This window comes from Symphodus melops (assembly GCF_947650265.1).
Source record: "Symphodus melops genome assembly, chromosome: 20".
Classification (NCBI taxonomy): Eukaryota; Metazoa; Chordata; class Actinopteri; order Labriformes; family Labridae; genus Symphodus; species Symphodus melops.
Genome location: NC_136710.1, coordinates 4,853,935 through 4,875,168, shown reverse-complemented (window position 1 = coordinate 4,875,168; position 21,234 = coordinate 4,853,935). Strand labels below are relative to the sequence as shown.

General features: G+C 42.7%; 3 protein-coding genes across 3 annotated transcripts; 1 reads left to right on the top strand and 2 right to left on the bottom strand.

Annotated features, from left to right (window-relative positions):
* Positions 1-300: 300 nt before the first annotated feature.
* Positions 301-4,825, bottom strand: nicol1 (NELL2 interacting cell ontogeny regulator 1). Its single transcript, XM_079371261.1, has 4 exons — positions 3,829-4,825; positions 3,478-3,610; positions 2,234-2,322; positions 301-1,362 (listed from the first exon to the last, which is right to left on the bottom strand). The coding sequence occupies exons 2-4, from the start codon at positions 3,587-3,589 to the stop codon at positions 1,291-1,293; spliced, it is 273 nt and encodes a 90-aa protein (XP_079227387.1). The 5' UTR covers positions 3,590-3,610; positions 3,829-4,825; the 3' UTR covers positions 301-1,290.
* A 132-nt stretch (positions 4,826-4,957) lies between these two features.
* Positions 4,958-11,703, top strand: nelfa (negative elongation factor complex member A). The gene is made up of 11 exons (XM_079371259.1): positions 4,958-5,256; positions 7,174-7,345; positions 8,203-8,364; positions 8,469-8,558; positions 8,824-8,951; positions 9,135-9,204; positions 9,314-9,402; positions 9,533-9,641; positions 9,736-10,064; positions 10,157-10,256; positions 10,890-11,703. Exons 1-11 carry the CDS (start codon positions 5,047-5,049, stop codon positions 11,072-11,074), a joined length of 1,644 nt encoding a protein of 547 aa, XP_079227385.1. The 5' UTR covers positions 4,958-5,046; the 3' UTR covers positions 11,075-11,703.
* A 1,121-nt stretch (positions 11,704-12,824) lies between these two features.
* faah2b (fatty acid amide hydrolase 2b) lies at positions 12,825-19,763 on the bottom strand. The gene is made up of 11 exons (XM_079371260.1): positions 19,181-19,763; positions 18,250-18,332; positions 16,768-16,904; positions 16,373-16,582; positions 15,648-15,767; positions 15,370-15,505; positions 14,775-14,892; positions 14,559-14,678; positions 13,963-14,074; positions 13,683-13,868; positions 12,825-13,458 (listed from the first exon to the last, which is right to left on the bottom strand). The coding sequence occupies exons 1-11, from the start codon at positions 19,367-19,369 to the stop codon at positions 13,283-13,285; spliced, it is 1,587 nt and encodes a 528-aa protein (XP_079227386.1). The 5' UTR covers positions 19,370-19,763; the 3' UTR covers positions 12,825-13,282.
* Positions 19,764-21,234: the final 1,471 nt, after the last annotated feature.

Sequence of the window (21,234 nt, the reverse complement as noted above, 5' to 3'; positions counted from 1 at the left end):
AAAAAAAAAAAATCTCAAACGATAAAAAAAAAAAAAAATCATAATAAAGGGAAGATTCAATATAATGGTTAGATTCCTCTCTGATAGAAATGACCAGTAGCTGCAGGGCCCACGGTGGAAGTGAAAACACTTTTAGACATTTGTTACACATAGTCATCACGATGCTACACCTACACAGGAGAGGTGAGACCGAGCACAGACCAGAATAAATACAAAAATGAATGAACGGATCTGTGTCTATTTCAAGAGCGCAGATGGTTTGTGATCAAAGTGTCATTAAGAGGAAACAATACCAGCAGCAGAGGTCGTACATTTTTTTTATTGTTAGGTACAACATTAAGACAATAAATCGGGCGTCTTGTGACATAATATGAACAAAGTACACTGATCATGAACAAGCAACAAATAAGACAAATATTATTCTATCTCTATGTCCCCTGCTTCAGCTCGCATCGCTCCGTCACGCCTCCCTTCCCCTGCTGATACTGCAGTTCATCTGACACTTTCATCACTTGCATACACGTTTGTCAAACAGAGAACAAGTCTGTGATTACATGAACCCGTGTACATAATCTATACATACAATCTATATTAACAGTAGGTTAACAAAAAGTGCTGTAAATTCATGCTACAGTGCTGTGCTAAACCAAGACTTCAAAGAACGCTTTTTGGCCTAATAAGTAAAAAAAAAAAAAAAAAAAGTAGGCATTGTTTCTTAAACTTCTGGTAAAACCTCTATTTTCTCTCTGGTGGCCATTTCTTTATAAATTAAAATAACTTTACCCAAAGGATTGTTATGGTGGAAAAAGCTGCGCTCATTCAATCTGTTATTGAAGTATTCAAGCTGTTAAATAAACTCCACATGATGCTACAGTTTGATGTGTAAAATCGTCGTAAACATTCATCTCACACAAGACATTTGACAAGTTAACTTCACCGATGTGTTCTACTGTATCTACATTATACAGTCAAATACGAAAAAAGTACAAAAAATAGTTTATGCTTCACAGGAGACACGTCGGTAATGATTTGAATCCTGTGACGACGGAATAATTCTACAAACACGAGTTAAAACATCAGTGGTATAAAAGTCGTCCCAGACAAGGCAAAACAAACAACATGCCTCATGACGCATGAATTCAAATCAAAGCTTCACTCAACACTGACATGAGAGAAAAGAAAATAAAGTGCCCATGGTGTGAATAAGTTAGTATGAGGAGAGCTTTTGGAGCAGGGTGGTTGTTCAGTGTGTGACGGCAGGTGGAAGTGTCCTCAGGTGGAGTGCAGAGTTCAGCGCAGTGAGTTGGTGGTCATACAGTCGCACAGAGCCCTCCTCTCTGCCCTCAGCACAAGCATCTCCGTCTGCAATGAGCCAATGAAAAAACAGTGTTTGTCCCTTTCTAACTTCCTCTGTAGCCTCTGAAAGAACAAGCGGTAAGTTCATCAAACATACTTTAGCTCTTTAACCTCTGTAACTATGTTCTTTTTTTACTATAGTTATTTTATTATATGATTAATCTATTATATTCACAGTTGATTGACCTAACCTAATAAAAGTACTGTGGTTAGAGCGCGCTCCAGACTGTATTTGGAGGCTGTGGTCTCCCAAACGAGCCCAGGTCTGAATCCCAGCTCCGGCTTCTTTCCTGCATGACTCTCTATCTCTCGCTCGCCCTGATTTTGGACTCTATCCACGGTCCTATCTCTAAATGAAAGGCACAGAAAGCCCCATAATAAAAAACCTTAAAAAATAAAAATAAAAACTGATCATCAATCAAATATATATATATTTCCAAATAAAGCTCTTTAAGTTCAGGCTAGAAACACGTCACTTTATTAAGAAGAAATGTTCGCTGTTCACCTCAGAAATAATGACTACTGAAAACATTAGATTACAAAAATGATACATTTTAGATTAATTAAACCTTGTGTGAAATTAATTACGCCCTGTGATTGGCTGGCGACCAGTCCAGGGGTGTACAAGACAAAATTTGTCAAATGAAAGCCTCCAGAAAATCATTCCAGCCATCATTATCCGACAAAGCACGCTTTGTTCAAACAAAAAGTCATCATCAGAGACAATTTGTTCTTTGAAAGACTCATCCTCTTCTGAATCACGGGCTCTCGTCACTTTGTAAAACACGAGAGGAGAGAATTTCTCAAAGGAAAGATTTATTTGTTTATTTTTTAAGATTTTTAACAACAAAGCGCGATTTCGATGACCTTCACTCACCCTGGCGTCCAGGTTAAAGGCGGTCTTCTTTAAGTCTTGCAGTGCCCTCTGCATGAACTCAAACGCGTGGCAGTCCACACACGGACGACCTGCAGGTCAGAGGAAACCATCAGCAAGTAAACAGGTACACAAAAGAAGAACATTAATATCTCCTGAATGATTTTATTTGGATTTTTGGCCATATACCTTCATTACAAGACACTTTCCATGTGTTGCAATTAGATACAAAACAGTATTTACCAAAGGTTAGCTGACATCAGATAGTGGTTACACCAAACCAAGCAGAAACCAGCGAATGGAGGGCCACTTTCCACTTTCATCACACTGAAATGTACTGCTGCTGTTACCATGCTCTACAGCTGTGCTGGAGGTTTTCTAGTTGGATGCACTTCGACATACATAGACTAATATATCATTAGGTTGCATTTCAAGTTAAATCACTGTTGATACGTTAAAAAATACTGTTAAAAAACTATTATTGGTTTAATTTTGCTTTTCGTATCTTTAAGTACCTTATAGTTTATCAAATGTGTTGTTGATCTATGTTATTGCTTAATGAATGTGTAAACCATCTAGACGTTTGCCTGTTTTTAGTTTCTTTTCTATTCAATGGAGAGACCCTCAAAGTAGAAGTTGTACTTTTCAGATCTGTTTTGTGTTCAGCTACATAAATATAAACGAGTATAAAAGCTTCCTGAGCACGATGTCAAAGAAAAAACCGTCGGCCCTGTGAATATGGTCAGGTGCTTTTTTTAAATGTAAAGTTTATTTATAAAAGGAAAGTCATTTAATTTTACTAAAAGGTTTTCAGTTTCATTTGGACATGCCAGTGACGCTATTCTGAAATATGTGGTCGGGTTTTGTCAAGTAGTTTATGAACCAATCCAACTTCAAAGCCTTGAAATAAAGCTATAATTTCTCCTCAGTAGGTTGACTGTGCTGATATCATGAATGTACATTGTCTTCAAAACAAAAACCCTGCTTTATGCCTTTAAATCAATGCAGTTTTGCACCTGGTAGAAATGATAAAGCAAGTCTTATAAATAGCAGTGAAGACACATCTACATGCTGTGATTTATATTCCCACTGAGAAACCTCTGTGGGGACCTGCTATCATGTGACCTCAAGACGCATCACTGTGGCACACATATTTCCATCCTCTTTCAAATAGTGTAGCCTAAGTCCTTACACTATATAAAAGAGGACAATTAAAAAAAATATATATAATATTTAAATCCACATACTTTCGGCAGGGATGACGGTCCCTGTCTCCTGATCCGCATCTGCTGCACCGACACACAGGAGCTGGACCGAGAGCAGGAGCACCGCTGCCTGCACAAATCCACTAGCTGCCATAATGATGCTGTGTTCAATTACCTTTGAGATAGGAAATGCAAATTACAGATAAAGACAACACAAATACAACAACGTTATTGAAATGTCCTACACCACCGTCAGGGACTAAAAAATCAACATCTGATAGGCTTTGTGCATTTAAAAAAAATTCTGTTTTCATCGAAAAAACAGGTTTTGTATTTTGAAGTTTCTCTGTACTGTTAAAGTATAGCTCAATTAACAAACTGAATGTTACCAACCGTGAATCAATCGATGATATGATGCTCAACACCAGATCAGCGCAAGATGCCCACCGAGGATTGTTTTATGTAGAATATAGGAGTGCGCATGCGTGAAGCTCATCTTCAGGGGACCAGAGTCAAGACTTCCGGTGATAAATTAAAAATAAAGGAGAAAGAGATCAGATTGTTTGCATTTGATTATATTAACATGAATGGTTTGAAGCATTAGTGTTAGACATCGGCTATTTAAAATATTGTTCAAGTGCTTATGGTTTGTTTTAGTTTTTTTTTTTTTTACACATTTACATTTTCTGCCACTCCACAATATTTCAGAAATGATAACACTTAAGCATACTTATATACATTTATCTTACAACTTTGGTGATACATTTTTTTAATTCAAAACATTTGTTCGGGCTACTAGGCTACTTCTTTTGTTTGAAGTTATAACTCTTTCATCATTATTTTTTTTCATAGCTGTGCAACTGTTGTTATGTTTAATTATTTAAAACATATAGGGCCCATTTTATATTGTAATCTTAATACTTACCATCACATTTGTAATCTCCATAACATGTAATATATTGTTGATAAGAATAAGAAGGAGCAGGATACAGGGCATTTGACCCAAACAATACCATAGCGTAAATACAACATAGTTACATAGGTAAGGTAAAGTCAGTGTAGGATAATTACAGATATTACAATTTTGTCATTTCAATTTATTCATTCACGTTATTATATTATTAAAATTACCACACTGGACAGAGGAGGGGAGGGGATTTATTTACCTGAATCCAACTTGTGATGTCACAAGTTGAAAACATTTGAAACAGAGCATTTTTTTTCTCTGTTGTATGACTTATACAGACCACAAACAATTACTGGATTGATTTATTTCAAATTGTATGTGTAGATAGACACTCAGGTTACCAAATAAATGCTCAAAAACACTGTAGAAGTCGTTATCATATGTCCCCTTTAACAAAGTGTGCAAGGACCCATTTTTCCTTTAAATAAAGTTTGTGCATTTAGTTCAGAATTGCTTCACTTCTCCAACTTTCTCATTTCGGTACTAAATCTACACAGTCCAACCTTTAGGTTAAACATGAGACATGTTAAACTTGACATGTTTCACGATGAAGTTTATGACTGTAAATATGGTGGGCGGGGTCCTGACTGTTTTCTTAGGTAGCCTGTTAAAATGCCCGAACTCAAAAGACTTCTTTTTCCAAGATGGCGTCGATGAAGGACAGCGACACCGGCCTGTGGCTTCACAACAAACTGGGATCGACGGACGAACTCTGGACGCCTCCGAGCATCGCCTCCCTTCTCACAGTGTCGGTAATCGACAACATACGGCTCTGCTTTTCGAGCTTGTCGCCGCCGGTGAAGCTCAAACTGCTGCTCGGGATGCTGCATCTCCCCCGGCGGACCGTTGACGAGGTACGTTAGCTGGCCGTTAGCCTGACAGTTTAGTTTAACGTTTAAAATCAAGACACACCGCTTAGAAAAAAAACACTGAATCTCCTGCGTTTTACTCTAAACTGAACACGTTTATCCACCTGTTGGTGTTTTGATGTTTTAAACTTTGCTATCTGGATGTATATCTTGGCGTTAGCTCGCTATCTCGAACGTGGCTCGCTAACGTAAGAAATAACGTCCTCCTGATGCCTTTACTTGCTTCTTTTTTTTTTGAGCAAAACATTTGCACTAAACTACGCCAACGCTGTGTAGCCACTCGTAACGAACTCGACGCAATCTTAAATAAATCGCATATTTCTGCATTTTTCTAGCCACAGCGGGTCACGTTAGCCTGGCGCTGTCCGATCAGACAGACATTATGGTGGGATGGGCGCGAGCGAGCTAACAAGGGGAGAGAGCTCGAGGGCGGAGCAGCGCGCGATCACACTGATCACACTCCTCTTTGAGACAAACACACACACGCAACAGAGTTATTACACGTGTATACCTGGTCAGGTGCAGCTTTACACTTTCATGTGTCAACAGGTGCAGGGCAAAGCTGAGCGATCAGCTGCAAAGTTAAATCAGTAAAAGTGTACATTTAAATCTACTCTCTAATAACATAATAAGTTAGATCCCTTAGAGGAAATTGGCCTTGGACATAATAGAATAGTACATATAATATATAATAGTCACATATAGCTCAACACAAAGAAACACAGCACAACACAAGCATCTGTATACATGTAACATAAACCTCCTAACAGCACAGAACACATGCATCACTTCATTTGCACTTTTTGCACACGTCCTTCATCATCAACATCATTAATTCTATTGCACTGTTTTTTTTTGTTGCACTCCTGTTATTCTGTTGTACTTCCCTATATCATTGATTGTATTGCACAGTCCCTTTATGAATCTCTCATTTACACACTCACACTATCTTGCACTATTTAATAATGTAATGGAGACAGTTTATATGTATTTAACTTGCAGTTATGTACCCTATACCTTTTTTTCCTGAAGGCAACAACTCATATTCACTGTAAAGAACATGATTTGGATCATCAGCGATTTTGCTGCCTTGCCTCCTCACAGTCTCCTCAAAGATGAGAGGATGGGGGTGGCATGCTGATTATTTTTCCCGCCCGTCCAATCAGATTCTGCAGTTGTGCTTTTTGTTTTACAGGCAGTTTACCAAACAACTCAATTTATCGTTCGTGAAATAAATCACATGACGTTGCCTTATCTAAAATTAGAGGCAGAGAAAGAATAAAGGGGAGTGTGTGTGGTTTTTCAGAAGAAGTGCATTTCCAAAACAAACGCATCAGTGTGAACATGTTGCAGGCAGTGATAATAAATATAATGTTGTGACTTTAAGGTGCAAGTCAGAAAGTGCACTTTGAAGAAGTGTTTAAAGTTGATCTTGTATCACTATCGTGTCTGATATCGGATTAATTTAATGAACAGATATCGAGCTGATGGTGCAGATCAACGTCGCTGATCAAATAAAGATCATTGGGCACCTTAAACATTTAGACACTAAACTGTTTGTCCAAATCTTCTCCCTGACGACGTTCAGTCCGGATCGTTAAATTAAATGAAGCCTGTAATGTTTTTCCTCCAGTCAGCAGGTGGCTCTTCTCTGCTTCTCGGCTTTAAAGACGTGTTAAATGCTGACTGATCTCAGCGCTGCCTGGTTCTTCTGTTCCATCCAGGGAATGCTGTTCATTAAATGTTTTTTTTTAAATTATTATTCTTTTCTTTCTGTCTGGTCAAATCAGCGAACCCAAAACAGCATCTGGTTTAGTTTTTCATTCGTATACGTTTGCTTAACACACAATACTGACTTCAGTCCATCCTTTGTTTCACTGAAGTGGTCTCCTCTCTCACCAGATGAAAGAGGCCCTGTCAGAGATAATCCAGCTGGCGACGGTGGATTCTGAGCCCTGGGTGCTGATGGTTGCAGACATCCTCAAGTCCTTCCCGGAGACCGGCTCTCTCAACCTGGACTTGGAGGAGCAGAACCCGAATGTGCAGGATATTCTGGGGGAGCTCCGAGAGAAAGGTGAGGAGTTTAAAACGGGTTATAAAACAGGCTGATATTAATACTGGCGCCTCTATATGACCCACATAGAAAACAAAAGAATCAGCTAAAAGATGAAGGACTGCTTTATAGCTCTTTAATGTGCTTGTTACACATGCTGCAGGGTCGGTGTCAGACGAGACAGCGGACAGCACGCTGCCTGAAACAGAGGTTTTACACTCTGATTGTTTTATTAAAAAAGAAGGACGAGGTTTCTTGTCAGGAAATACAACCTACGCATGTACGCGACAGAATCAGCAAAGAATTGTCCTTCTTTGTCCAGTGAGGGATAAACTCCAGAGCTTGACGAGCCCAGTGAAGACTAAGAAACGTGTACAATCTATGCAGAACATCTGCCACTCAGAAGTCAAATAGCTCGACGCTTGACTGGGTTTTAGTTTGATTTTTTGGTTTCACTCAGCCAGCTGTTGAAATGTTTCAACTGCTGCTCACTCGGCCTGGGGATTTCCCCCTAACACACCAAACACAGAGACACAGAGGCTCCCATATGATACTTATCGTTCTATGTAGATTGAGAAAGGACCATGTCCCAAACAGAATTCTCTATTACAGCTGTTCTTTATGGGTGAGACTAAGAGCAGAGGTGTAAAGATGCTACAGCTTCAAACACTTCTCTTCAGCTCCTCGGAGATCCTAGAAATGCATTTAAACATTTGAATCCCAGAGCTGTGGTTTATTGTGAGCTGCACCAGACGCTGTATTGTTTTCACATCTGATGTTGGATCTAAAGTCAGACAGAGACCGGTTCAGACTTTCCAGACTCTGAGTGGGGAGTGCAGGTGAACTGCTGTTTAATCTCTCCCTCCTCTCCTGCCCAGTGGGAGAGTGCGAGGCGTCTGCCATGCTTCCTCTGGAGTGCATGTACCTGAACAAGAGTGCGTTAACCACCCTGGTGGGACCCCTCACGCCCCCCGTCAAACATTTCCAGCTGAAGAGAAAGCCAAAGAGTGCCACCCTCCGAGCAGAGCTGCTACAGAAATGTAAGTCCTTCTCGTCCCAGAGAGGTTGTTGGGTTTATCTTCGGCTTGTAATATCAAGTCTCACAGGGAGCTAACGTGTGGGTGTTTATTGTTTTATTTTGCAGCTACGGAGACAGCCCAACAGCTGAAGAAGACAGCTGGAGTGCCTTTTCACGCCAAAGGGAGAGGATTGGTAAAAAAGATCGACACAACAAGTGAGTTAAAGACCAATAAATCCCGCCTGCTGTTTCAGAGCTACAACCTTTATTTCCACTATCAGACAGACGGATACTTAATTCATCCTCCGGGGGAACTTCAGGTTCTTGTTTTGAAAATCAAATAAGTTGTGTAAAAGTTACCAAGCCGTCAGTCGTTTTTGATCTGTCAAAAAGTCGACATAAGGATGGAGGACGATCGTACTATTTCTCCTGCTTCTGTTGGATCGGTCAGTATTTAATCACATCGGTGTTTTCATCACAGCTCCTCTCAAGGGGATTCCCAAAGCCCCGTTCCGCAGCCCCACTGCCCCAAGTATGTTCAGCCCTCCCAGTAACCGCACACCCATCGCCCCTGCACGGCCGCCCCTGCGTAAGGAGAGGGGGGTCAAGGTAAACTTTGATTTCCAGGAACTTCATCCTGCTCAAGCTTTTTTTTTTTTTTTTTTTTTTTTTTTTGCATCATCATGGTTTCTGGCTAATTTTCTGCATTTTCTTACCGGACTGTGTTTCATTGTCATTCAGTTCTTGCATTATTTATCATGTTGTGTGTTTTTTTCCCCCCCTCGTGTGCAGCTGTTAGATATTTCAGAGCTGGACATGGTCGGAGCTGGCAGAGAAGCTAAGAGGAGAAGGAAGACTCTGGGTAATTTCATCATCTGAGCTCTTGTAGACGTCCAAGTTTGAAAGCTTAACCTCATTTATCAGAGATATGAGTTGACCTTTTCATTTTCTTTTTTTTTTTTCTGCTTTAGATACCGAAACGGGAGAAAAAGCCGCCAAAGAAGAAGCAGTGGTGGAAAATACGACACCCGACTACGCCGCTGGCCTCGTGTCTGCACAGGTCCACAACTCAGCATTTTTCTTTTTTCTTTTTTTCTTCTCAGTTTCAACATTCAGTCTTGATTTTCCTGTTTGGTATCATATTACCCCCCCCCCCCTTCCTTAAATGTATCTTTGTCCTAACTTTTCAGAAACTGGGGGCGTTGAACGAGAACCCTCTTCCATCCACCAGCTACTTACCGGCCACACCCAGCATGGTCCCCTCCTCCTCTTACATTCCCAGCTCAGAGGCACAGCCAGGTTATTCCCACGCTGCTTTAATGCTCTCGATTAAAGACGCAGAGACAGAATCCGCAGCGTCTCACTCCTGTGTTTTCTTTCATGTCCTCTAAAGCAAATGCGGGTGGTTCGGGACGGGACACTCTGCAGTCGGCTCGCCAACCAGAAGAGTCGGCAACAGCGGGCGCAGGCGCCAACGCAACCTTACCGGGCCAGTACAAACAGAGGACGCCGATGTACAACGCCAGCAACACGGCCAATCCCGCCACCCCCACGTCTCCAAGCACGCCAGCCTCCACCCCCGCCAACAACGGGCCCCCTGCAGCTGCAACAGCCAGCCAGCCAGAGACCCCCACCCAGCCTCCCAGCACACCTCAGACCCCCACACCGACACCGACCCCGACCCCTCCACAGCCACAGCCCAAAAAGAACCTGTCGCTCACGGTAAGTTGGAGAGTGACGGCGTGGGGAGTTTTAAAAGAAACGGATTCAGACCGCGAGCTCCTGTTTAAATGTCTGCTGCGTGTGCTTCTCAGAGAGACCAGATGTACGCCGCCCAGGAGATGTTCAAGACGGCCAACAAGGTCACCAGACCGGAGAAGGCGCTCATCCTGGGTTTCATGGCTGGATCCAGAGGTACAGGACTCATCTTAATGTATCATGAGCATTAATATAGAATTTAAAGGGGGCATATTATACACATTTTTTTTTTCACCTTTTCAAACGGTCCTCTGTGGTATAAATGAAACACCTGTGCTGTGCTTTGGTCTAAATGTAACATGAATCAAGAACCAGAGGAGGTTTGTGACCCTGTAGAAACCAGCTCTCTCAGAACGCTCCGTTTTGGTGTGTCTCTCTTTAAATTCAATGCCCCCCCCATCACTCCTCTGTAGAGAGAATAAAAATGGCAGACCTGCACAAACGTTTGCTCTAGGCTGGAGGTGGAGTCCATGGGTGGAGATACCAGGGGAGTCCAACTTGTGATGTCACAAACTGAGCAAATGTTGAAACAGCATTTTTCTCTGTGTGGTGAAACTTAAGCACACCACAAACAAATGACTGGATGGATTAATTTCACATGTTGTGGGTCGATAGACACTCAGGTTACCCAAATAAATGTTCAAACACACTGAACAAGTGGATTTTTCTTACTATATCCCCTTTAAATATTTGATGATTTAAAAACTGGAGCTTGTTTCCTGGAGACACACAAACCCTTTCTTTCGATTCGGTCCCAACCAGTGTGCCGCCTCTTGTGTGCTTCCACAGAGAACCCGTGCCCGGAGCAGGGGGACATCATCCAGATCAAGCTGAGCGAGCACACGGAGGTTCTGCCCAAAGCCGACGGCACCGGCAGCACCACCATGCTGGTTGACACGGTGTTCGAAATGAACTACTCCACAGGACAGTGGACCCGCCTCAAGAAATACAAACCCATCACCAACACCTCCTGAGATGTCTGTTCCTCAAAATCCCGCGCGAGATTTCATACCCACGTCACAAAAACCAACATGTTTACACACAAAGTATTTGCATACACATTTGGGCCAAACGGAGCACTGGGCAGGTGATGGATTGTCAAGGAGAGAAAGAAAGTTCTCCCTTTTCCTGCACCGCCGAAAGGCAGAACTCTTTGATGAACATTTCTGTACTTTCTTTTTGGTTGTTTCCCTTTTTTATTGTTTCCGTTTTTAAGTCACCTCTGATGCTTGTCTGATTTCCGCGGCGGGGGAGGGGGGGGGAGTCTGAGCGAGCAGAGGAGTTCTTCTCACGGCGGGCGCCTTCTTGACATTTGTACTCTGAGCATGCCGGGTGTCCAGAGAGAAGGACGGACAGGCTGTGTGTATTTCTCTGTATGAATGTGACGTCCACAGCTTCCGTTCAGCCTTCAGAACGGCGTCTTCATGTAAAGAAACGAGAGAGAGAGAGAGAGGGGGGAAAAGAAGAACTTGAGCGTCATCGAAGAGGTGGCCAAAGAGAGCGGCGAATATTTCTGTACAGCACTGTTCAGAGTGTTCTGGTAGGTGTTTCGTACCTTTTCAACCTTTTCAAAAGAAGGGCAGAAAATAAAGTGACGACAGACTCCGGGGAGTGTTTCTCATCCTTCTTACTCGCTGTGTCAAGATTTTAAATGACGACAGTGCACCTGAAGTAATCCCTGCGTACGTTTACACCTCTGTTTACTTCACATGCTAACGAATGTATCTGGGGTACACGCCTCACGTCTCCTTCAGCGGTAAGTACACAGTATGAGTTCTGTTATCAGTGATGCGCTTTGAGTGTGGTTTAGAGCACGCAACGGGGAGAGAACGAGCAAGGAGACGTGATTGGTTCGTCAGATTGGTACCTCGTTTCAGACGGTCGAAGATTTTACAGGCTAACTGCTACAGGTAACAGATTTTCTTTGTTCCTTTTTCAGAGCACATGGGTTATTAATTTCTTTCAGGACCTAAACAATTTAAATCAAAACCTTAAGAAGTGTATCTGGAGGAAATGAACCCTGCCTTTAAATTCCCATCATGCATCAATAAGATGGGACACCTTTTAGCATGATTAAAGCCTGAAAGGGATTAAACTGTCCTTTATTGAATTCCAATTTCATAACTATATCATTAAGTGAAAGAAAAATGTCATGTATAGAGTTAAATCTCACACATGACCCCTGATGAAAAACACCAGCATGCATTCTCAAGTAACATGTAGAGATCGTTTCTGAGCTCTAAGGAGGTTGATAGTTGAATTTCCTGCACTGTTAAAAAGAGTCCAACATGTATTGTCTTCACCTTAAGCTAAACCTCTCGCTGTAGCTTCATATTCATTGTACAGATTTCATAATGGTATTAAGCATATTCCCAGAGACGGTAAACCAGAACTATGTTGAGATGTTTTCCATTTTAATGACTGAGATCCAGCTTCCTTTTCTTTGTGATGTAACTATAGTCGGGTAACAAATTGTCCACGGTTGAGTGAATGCCCTAACCTTAATTATTTAATAAGGTCCTTAATTTATTTCAAAATAAAAGCATGTGAAGGGCTCTTACCTTAAGACGGCACAATGATCAAAAATGAAAGCAAAATAATTAAATTTCAAACATCTGGTTAAAATGATATTTGTGATTAACTATCAAACTTTAGTTGTTAATTGAGATAAAATAAATTTCATTGTTTAACAGCCCCTCTCCAAACACATTAATCGTAAACATGAACATTTCTTTCTTTATTCTGAACACACTTGATTGTCACCTTAACGATGCTTTCATTTAGACTCAGTCTGATTTACATCAACAAACTCCCAACTGAGCTCCTCCAAGTGTGAGCACGGGAAACGCGCGTGACATTTCAAAGCTTTGACTTGTCAGCTGATTCACTGTTACAGTTTAACGCTCAGTGTTCAGATCGAGTTCAAAAAACAACTTCTTAACATGACTACACTGAACATACTGTAACAATTTCTACTTTTAAAGCTTGTGCTCGTGACGCCACTGGACCCGGTTAAAGTCTCGTTACTCATCTTCACATTCAACAATCACATTTTACCCATTAGTGTACTACAGCAGGCAGCGTGGCAGATAAACTGTCCTCTTCACATTCTTGTTTCCATCCAGCTCAGGTCTGGAGATTTGGTTGTGGCTGTCAGGGTGTGTGTGTGTGTGTGTGTGGTTTCAGTTGGCCTCGGGCTGCCTCCAGCCTCCAAACGCCTTCTCCAGGTACAGAGCCACCTCCAGGGTCAGGTGATCCTGCAGCTTCCCAGCAACGACCTGCACACCGAGGGGGAGACCGTCCTCATTGAGACCCAGAGGGCACTGGGTGGCCGGCAGCCCGAGGGTGTTTATGATAGCTGGAGGGAGAAATAAGGTCTTTAAAAATGAAATAAGACTGATAAAAGAGTTAAAAGCAGAAATGCTTCTTACAAGACACACCATCGATAGTAGGACCTCTGTTGTTAAAACAGCCTGTTGTTGTTCCCCGCTCTTTCTGGTTTCTGGCTCTATCCACTGTTCTCACTCCACAATAGAGGCACAAAAGCCCCAAAACACACAAAAAAAAAGCACGTATGCTTACCCGTGTAGGCAAAGTCAAAGGGACTGAAGAGCGGGTGGTGTGTTATTGGAGCCACTCTGGATTGGGAGGGGTAAAGAAAAACGCTGTCGCTGCCCACCAGCTCCTCCACCGCCTTCTGCAGCTTCTCCTTCTGCTCGATGATGAACGGCGACACCTTGGAGTCTTTCATCTCGATCAGGGCGAGGCCTGGAAACGTCAAACACGCACGAACAAAGAGAAGGAGTCACAGGTCAGACGATTCTCTACCAATGAATAAAGTCTTGGTGTAAAATGCACGTACCGATAGAAGCAAAGGTATGAATTGATCTCCCACACATCCACTTCAGCAGCTCCCATACAGGCTTCACAGGTCGACCTGGTTCCCCCATAAGAGCAGCGAAAGCGTCCGGAGCCTGAAGAAAGAACATGTTTTAAGTCCACTATTTTAACACCGAGTGAGGTATGCTGCTCTATTTGTTTTTTTATTCTTTTTAAAGATTTTAAATCAAATTCAGTCCAAAAGTGTCACATTAAAATTGAGCTCACAACAGTGGCAGTGTAATCTGTGCCAGCTGTCCTCGTCATGAACAGAAACGACATCCAGATTCATCAATATTATACACTAACTTTTGAAATGCAGATGAAGAAACAAAGGGAACAAATGTATGAATAAATGTGAGGCCAACATGAATACAACAATGTAGGCAAGTGTGTGTTTGTGTTCCCAGAAGCTAAACGGATCAGTGGAACATTTGTGAGTCACGTGTCGTGTCGTGGCGAAACAGTAACCACGGTCTGTTTACTTTTCTGTCTTACCTTTTAATGTCTGATTTCACTACCAGGAAAAAAATCCCTGCTGCACTTCCCTTTCTGCCGCGCTCTAACTGGTGGGCTTACCTTTCCGTTGTCGTCAGGGAGTCCCATGTAGGCGAGCCATATCTGGGTACTGTAGCGGAGCTCCGGAAAGTGCACCTCTTCCACTTTGACTCCGAGGTCCTCCTCCAGACGCTTCACCACCTGGAGAGCAGCACGTCGTAGTGTCAAGCCTTACACATGTCCTCGTTTCACAGTTATTGAGAAAGTGAACACACACACACACACACACACACACACCTTCTTCTGAATGTCAATGAGCTCTTTGCTGACCGGGTTCACCAAAAAAGAGCCACCGTCGTGAGGGATGGTGAAGAACCGCAACTTCTTCAGGTCAACCTTTGTGTCCAAGTTCAACCTGTGAGCGAGAGAGCCGACTTCTTTTGACTGCGATTCCATTCAATTTGATTTCTCTGCATCGAACTCCCACCACCGTCTCACCATGTGCGACTGCAGCTATGCTTAAGTACGAGCCGTCTGTAGAGGACGTGTGTCATGTGAAAGTGAAGCGTGTTCTGGACCTGCTGTAGTCACGTCATAGTAAAACAACAGTTTGAGCTATGAATGTCTCGAGGAGTTTCTTTAAGAGGAATGAAAGCAGGTTTTTGGATATTGCTGAGCTCAGCGTTTACTTGACATGAGTCTTTTTCTGCCTTTGTGAAAAAACCGAGTCAAACTAATCTGACGAAGAAAAAAAAAATACAATTATTAGATAGTTGAGGTACCTTTCATTAATATAGAGGATAGATGTGTTAAAAGATGAGCTTCCTGAGGTGACTTTGAACAAAAGGCTCTCACTCAATGTCCCCACCACCGACACCGTCATGTTTCTTACATTTGAGCGTTGGGCCCCGCCATGATCTTCAGCATCGGCAGCAGGTCCTCGGCGTAACGACACATGGGACCAATACTGATGTACTCGTCCTGTCTGCCCGAGGACGGAGGATACTGGTGCTCAGAGTTCACCACGCCTGCAGCAGGAACACGTGACAAGTCACCAAACAGTCCGGGACACGAACGTGTTATTCTGAGCCTGTTCATGTTTTATTCCTGTTTTAACTCTGAACAATGAAACGATGGATGAATGTTGCTCTTCCGTCACGTTTATCTTACCAGGAGTAGTTTTATGGCCAAACACCCCGTTGAAGAAAGACGGGATGCGGATGCTGCCGCCGATGTCTGAGCCAACGCCGATGACAGCGGCCGCCCCGCCCAGGAGACTGCCCTCCCCACCTGACGGAGACAGACGACACAGAGGTAAGTGAGTGGATCTGAAAGATACCTTTAAGTTCACTGGATGACAAAAAGCTTCTTAGTTTATCACATCATTGCTCTTTTGTTATCGTAAGTCTCTGTGTTTAGATTCGAACCCAGCTCGTACAGTGAAGCACTAAAGGATCCTCCAAAGTCATATCCTGCTATTAGGAAAGAAATGAGCTTTTAATTAGGATCACTTCATTTTAAAACTGTAAGAAAAATAAAAAGTGAAGCAGCAGCTCAGAGAGATTTATCCACTGATTTAGCGATTTTGTTCTTGAGGGATAAAAAAATCTGAAAATCGCCTCTTTGCATTTCTGAGATCTCCAGGCCAGGGGTTACTACATCTAACATAACAGAAAGACGCATCAGAAATGTGTTTCAATCAAGAACATGAATATTGCCAGTTATGTTTTCACGCCCTGTTTGTCCCCCAAACAGCAGCCTGTGTGTTACAGTCCGCTGTGCGCTGTAATTTGATTATCAGGCCAAACCAGGAGACAAAGACTCTCGGACAATAAGCTGCTTTAAAGGACGGCTTCTTTACTTTGCAGCTGAGTTAAAGGAAATGATTCTCTAACCCGAGCTCCCTCCCGCTGTCCTCGACAGGTCGTACGGGTTGTTGGTGATGCCGTGCAGGCGGTTGTGAGACTCGCCCCACATGCACAGCTCAGGGGTGTTGGTGACGCCCATGGGGATGGCGCCTGCTCTCTTCAGCCAGGCTACAGGCGGAGCGTCGACGGTGGCCACCACATCTTTTCTGGTGCGCAAACCTCCGGTGTGAGGCATACCTGCAAGACAGGAAGTCATACTGAAGTGCTGGAAAGGCTGAATTTCATGTCATCGTAAGCGGAAGCATCTAGAAGAAAGTTGACTCGTTAACCGGGCGTGGGTGCAAACATGTTATTTACAGATTATTGGATGTGTATAATCATGGTGAAGTTACTGACAGCAGATCAGATTTCTGTGAGTTTACCCTGGAGGGCGTACGACTCTTTGACGGAGAGAGGGACTCCCAGTAGAGGCAGTCGGTCCTCCAGAACCTCCTCTCCTCCCGTCTCCTCCTCGATCAGCTTGTCGACCATGGCTGCCTCCTGGAGCGCCGCATCAAACCTGCACGGAGGGAAAGAAAGAATTACAATCTGAAGGGAAATTCCTGATTGAAGAAGGGCGGAAGAAAGAGCACCAAGAGTCTGAAATGAACTCTGAACTACAGAGGTTTGATCCAGGCCCTCACTCTTCATGGATAAACGTTTAAAACACAGACGTGAATAAAGAGACAAATTGATTCTCTGTATAAATGGGATAAAAAGTTAGTCAAAGCTGTGACTGATAATCCTCTTATCATCCACATTTGTTCCAAACTGTCCCAACAAGAGGGACTCCTCTCCCCAAAAAGAGTGATCTCAACACGTGAGCCGCCTGGAGCCTGAGGAAGGACTCTTCATGTCTTACGATCAGATTAGAAAATAGATACTGCTACTAAAGATTTATTTAGAGATCTTCAATGAGTTGATTTTATAAGGGTCAATCATACGGGCCCAGTGGCCCAGCTGACTCTAACATCAGTGGAGAGAGGATCTGAAAGGGTTTCTAGAATATACAGTGTGAGGTTTTCATGGCACACGTTGGGGATTCCTGACCTGGACAGATTTTGGCTCAGACGGGAGGAAGACCTGGGGATAAATTTAAACTGGGCAGCTTATGCAGAGATAGAGTTACCTCTGCTTTAAAGTGCAGATAAACATTTGATACGAGATCATCTCCTGCGTCAGCTCTACATGACAAACTCCACATGTCCTTCGTCACTTAAAGGGTTCCTGTTTTTATGGATTTTGTCGGGGTTTTTTGTACCCGAGTCGCTGTACCGTCATCTCCACTTTTTCCTGGCTGGAGGAGACATTTCTCCTGAGGGGCCGAAGACCATTCAGGGAGGAAGGTGTCAGCTGTGTGGCATTAGACACGTGAGGATGAAAGACGGTTTTGTACAGGAGAAAAGTTGCACGAGGAAGGTGTGTCACATTAGACAGGTGAGGATTAAAGAATCACATCCAGAGGAGTCAGCTGAGGTGGCTCGGGCATCTGATCCGGATGCCCCCTGGACGCCACCCCAGGGCGGTGTTCCGGGCATGTCCATCTGGGAGGAGGCCTCGGGGTAGACCCAGGACACGCTGGAGAGACTATGTGTCGAGGAACGCTTCGAGGTCCCACCGGAAGAGCTGGAGGAGGTGTCTGGAGCGACCCGGCGACCCAGCCCACATAAGCGGCAGAAAATGGATGGATGGGAAGCTGGGACCAGCAACATCAGCTTAAAAGCATTTTTGGACTACTGCAGTACTTACATCGAGAAAGGTGACAATTTTATTTTTTACAATTATGCAAGTCAGTGTGGCAGCTAACACAGCAAACTTTTTATATATATATATATATATGATATAGATGGATGATTCTTTCTTGCCTGTCTTTGATAACAGCGTTCAGGAGAGGATTGACTTCCTGGATTCTGTCGATGTAAGCCTGCACCACCTGCACACTCGTCACCTGCAGAAACACAACATGAAGACATATGAGATGAGGTAAGGATGAAGAACACACACACACACACACACACACACACACACACACACCATCACAGAGCGTGGAAACAAGGTCAACCTGCCATATTTGCCCAAAACTTCTGACAGTTTAATCCTGAGACTGAATAATAAAACTACTTTGTCCCAAACTTTGACAGTTTTCTGAAACTTTTCAGTCCCCCGTGATACGAGTGTGATTGGAATGACAAAGAGTTTTCATTAGGTCTTTGTCAAAGTGAACCTACGTAGACTATTGATATTATAAGGGCCATTGTTTAATCAGTTAGCCTATTAAATCACAAAATGTAAGAGCTGTACATCTGTACAGCACACTGGAGTCTAATATAACATCTAGACAGTAAGATATGTGAAGCCTATCATCAACTCTCTCTCTGAGTATGTCAGGTGTTGTGCAGATATAAAGTTAATCATTGGGCTACTTTATTTCACACAGGTTTGTTAACACAGCATCTGCTTTTCATGTGTCAACATCATGTTGTGATCAGAAGATTAAAGTACAAATGTAGCTGTTCTTCCACAGGAGCTGTCAAAGGCTTGCAGGGAATTTATGTAGGATAATAACTTGGACTCTAAATAGTGAGGTAAAGAAATAATATGGTGCAGCAAGCTTTGACTGAAACTATGAGATGTAATGATCTCCTGCATGCAAACATGTCATGCCTTTTTAACTTGACTGCTTCCAAACAAACGTTTACCTGCACTGGTGAGCTGTAATAAGTCTGCAAACTACAGTAGCTAAAACATAAAGGTGGTGTGAGCAGTCGTTGGTTGGAGCAGGTAGAGTCTACACACCTCTTTTCTCCGGATCTTCCCGGCGAGCTGTTTGGCCGACACCATCAGCAGCGGGTCTCTGACGGGCGGAACCTTCTTCCCGACCAGATGACACCTCTGAGGAGCGAACAGCCGATAGACCATGTAGAGGAAACCCGTAACCGCCTTGTAGACCACCAGCAGAAACATTTCGCTGAGGCTCTGAGCCATGTTTACACCGAGGAGAGAGGACTGATGGATGGAGGGCGCGCGGTTGTCCGGCCGCGTTCTGTGGGCTGAGTTACGACAGAGCTCCGCGCGCGCACAGTCGCACGAGAGGACAACATGCAGGTTGAAAAGGTGCTGCGTGAAGTCAACACAGGACAGGTACCAGAAGTGTGACGCGTTGCTTTCAGAATAAGTTTCAAACAGGCTTCACACGGCGAGGTTTTCTCTTGTTTGTAATATTTCGGCCAAGGCTATTTACAAAATGCTTTGTAAACAACATTATTTATGAGAGAATAGCCTTCCGTGTGCAATGGTGTTCTTAGGATGTAATGACATTTAATGTGACATATCATTTATGGTGCATTATATTCTACTTGTTTTTATAGTCATGGGATAATTGCATTCAGTCTGCAATCATTTCCCTGTAATGTGCAATGATACACCTCTTTGTGTAACTATGATGAAAGGGTTAGTGTGTTGCTGTTTGTGTGTGGAAATGTGATCAAATGTTTTGTTCCTTTTTTTTCCAGAGAAGCACAAATAAATTGTGGTATGATGTGCAATAAAAATAAAGGCTTTCCATAAAGACCGGTATGTATTCTGTTAATTACAATGTACAATTGTAGTCAAATAAATCATTTAATTTTGACTTACAGTTCCTTTATGGTTTGTCATTTTTCAAAGGGATTACTTTATTATCTAAACACATTTAAATAATTTCTGTTCCAATGGCCAAGACCAGATCACACTCATACTGATGAGGACCAGGACATGTTATAACAATTCCCTTTAAAAGTAATACAAGGTAAACCCTAAGGGATGATTTTGATACCTGGATATTTTGGTCAAGACATGTTTCCATGTTCAGGCATTTAACATAAAGCACATCTAAAACTGCACATAAGTAAAAGTTTTATTTTGAAATTCATGACCGGAACACATGACGTGTTCTCTCTACTCTGACAATGGCCTACATTTGTATCCCAGCTTAACTAAGATAAAGTTTAACCAGTGGGTGCAGCGTGTAAATGAATAGCTGGTTTGTTTAACTGTTGAAGCGGTCTTTAACTGTGAACAATAAAAGTTTTTATTACTGAGCGATTAGACAACATTTTCACAGAGAGAATATTAACTTGTGCTCCACATATGATTGTGTAAAATTTGGCACAGTTTACGCACATTAAGAATTAACGATGTAAAAACACAAGCGGATCTATAAAGAGTTAAATATAAAAAGCTTAGAGGTCAAGGGAATTAAATGATCTTGTTTTGCCTTCAAACTGAGGCGGGAAGAATGTATAAGAGTTAAATGCTTTTTCTTTCTTTTTTTTACAAAGTTAATCTGACACCAATAAATTACTACAATATGATGCAGTAACAGTTGCATGTCACTAAAGCAGACAAGTATTACACACCGTTTTAAAATCCACTCAGCATTGAGCATTACAAGATCATTTGTTTAAGACGCCACATGAAGTAATAGACGGATCTTGCATTTGACATTTTCAGAGCTATTCTATATTCTTCAGAGAAGCACATTGGGATTTATCTCTGGATGATTATCTTGGCTTAATGGCCTCTCTTTGGGTAAGACTCTTGACCCCAAGTTTCTTCATATGTGTCGTATGAATGAATGGATTTAGGATAACAGCCTCCACCGTCAGTGTGTGAATGTGTTGGTGTGACCTGCGGTGTAAAAGCACTTTGAGTAGTCAGAAGACTAATGGAGCGCTTATACAACCTCGAGTCCATTTACAATTTGGGGCCACTTACAGTATCATGTAAAGTACGAGTAAGCATGACTGACTGCATCACAGAGTAGATTAAATTCTGTGAAAACACTGCTGTACGTTGCACCCTTCTCAACA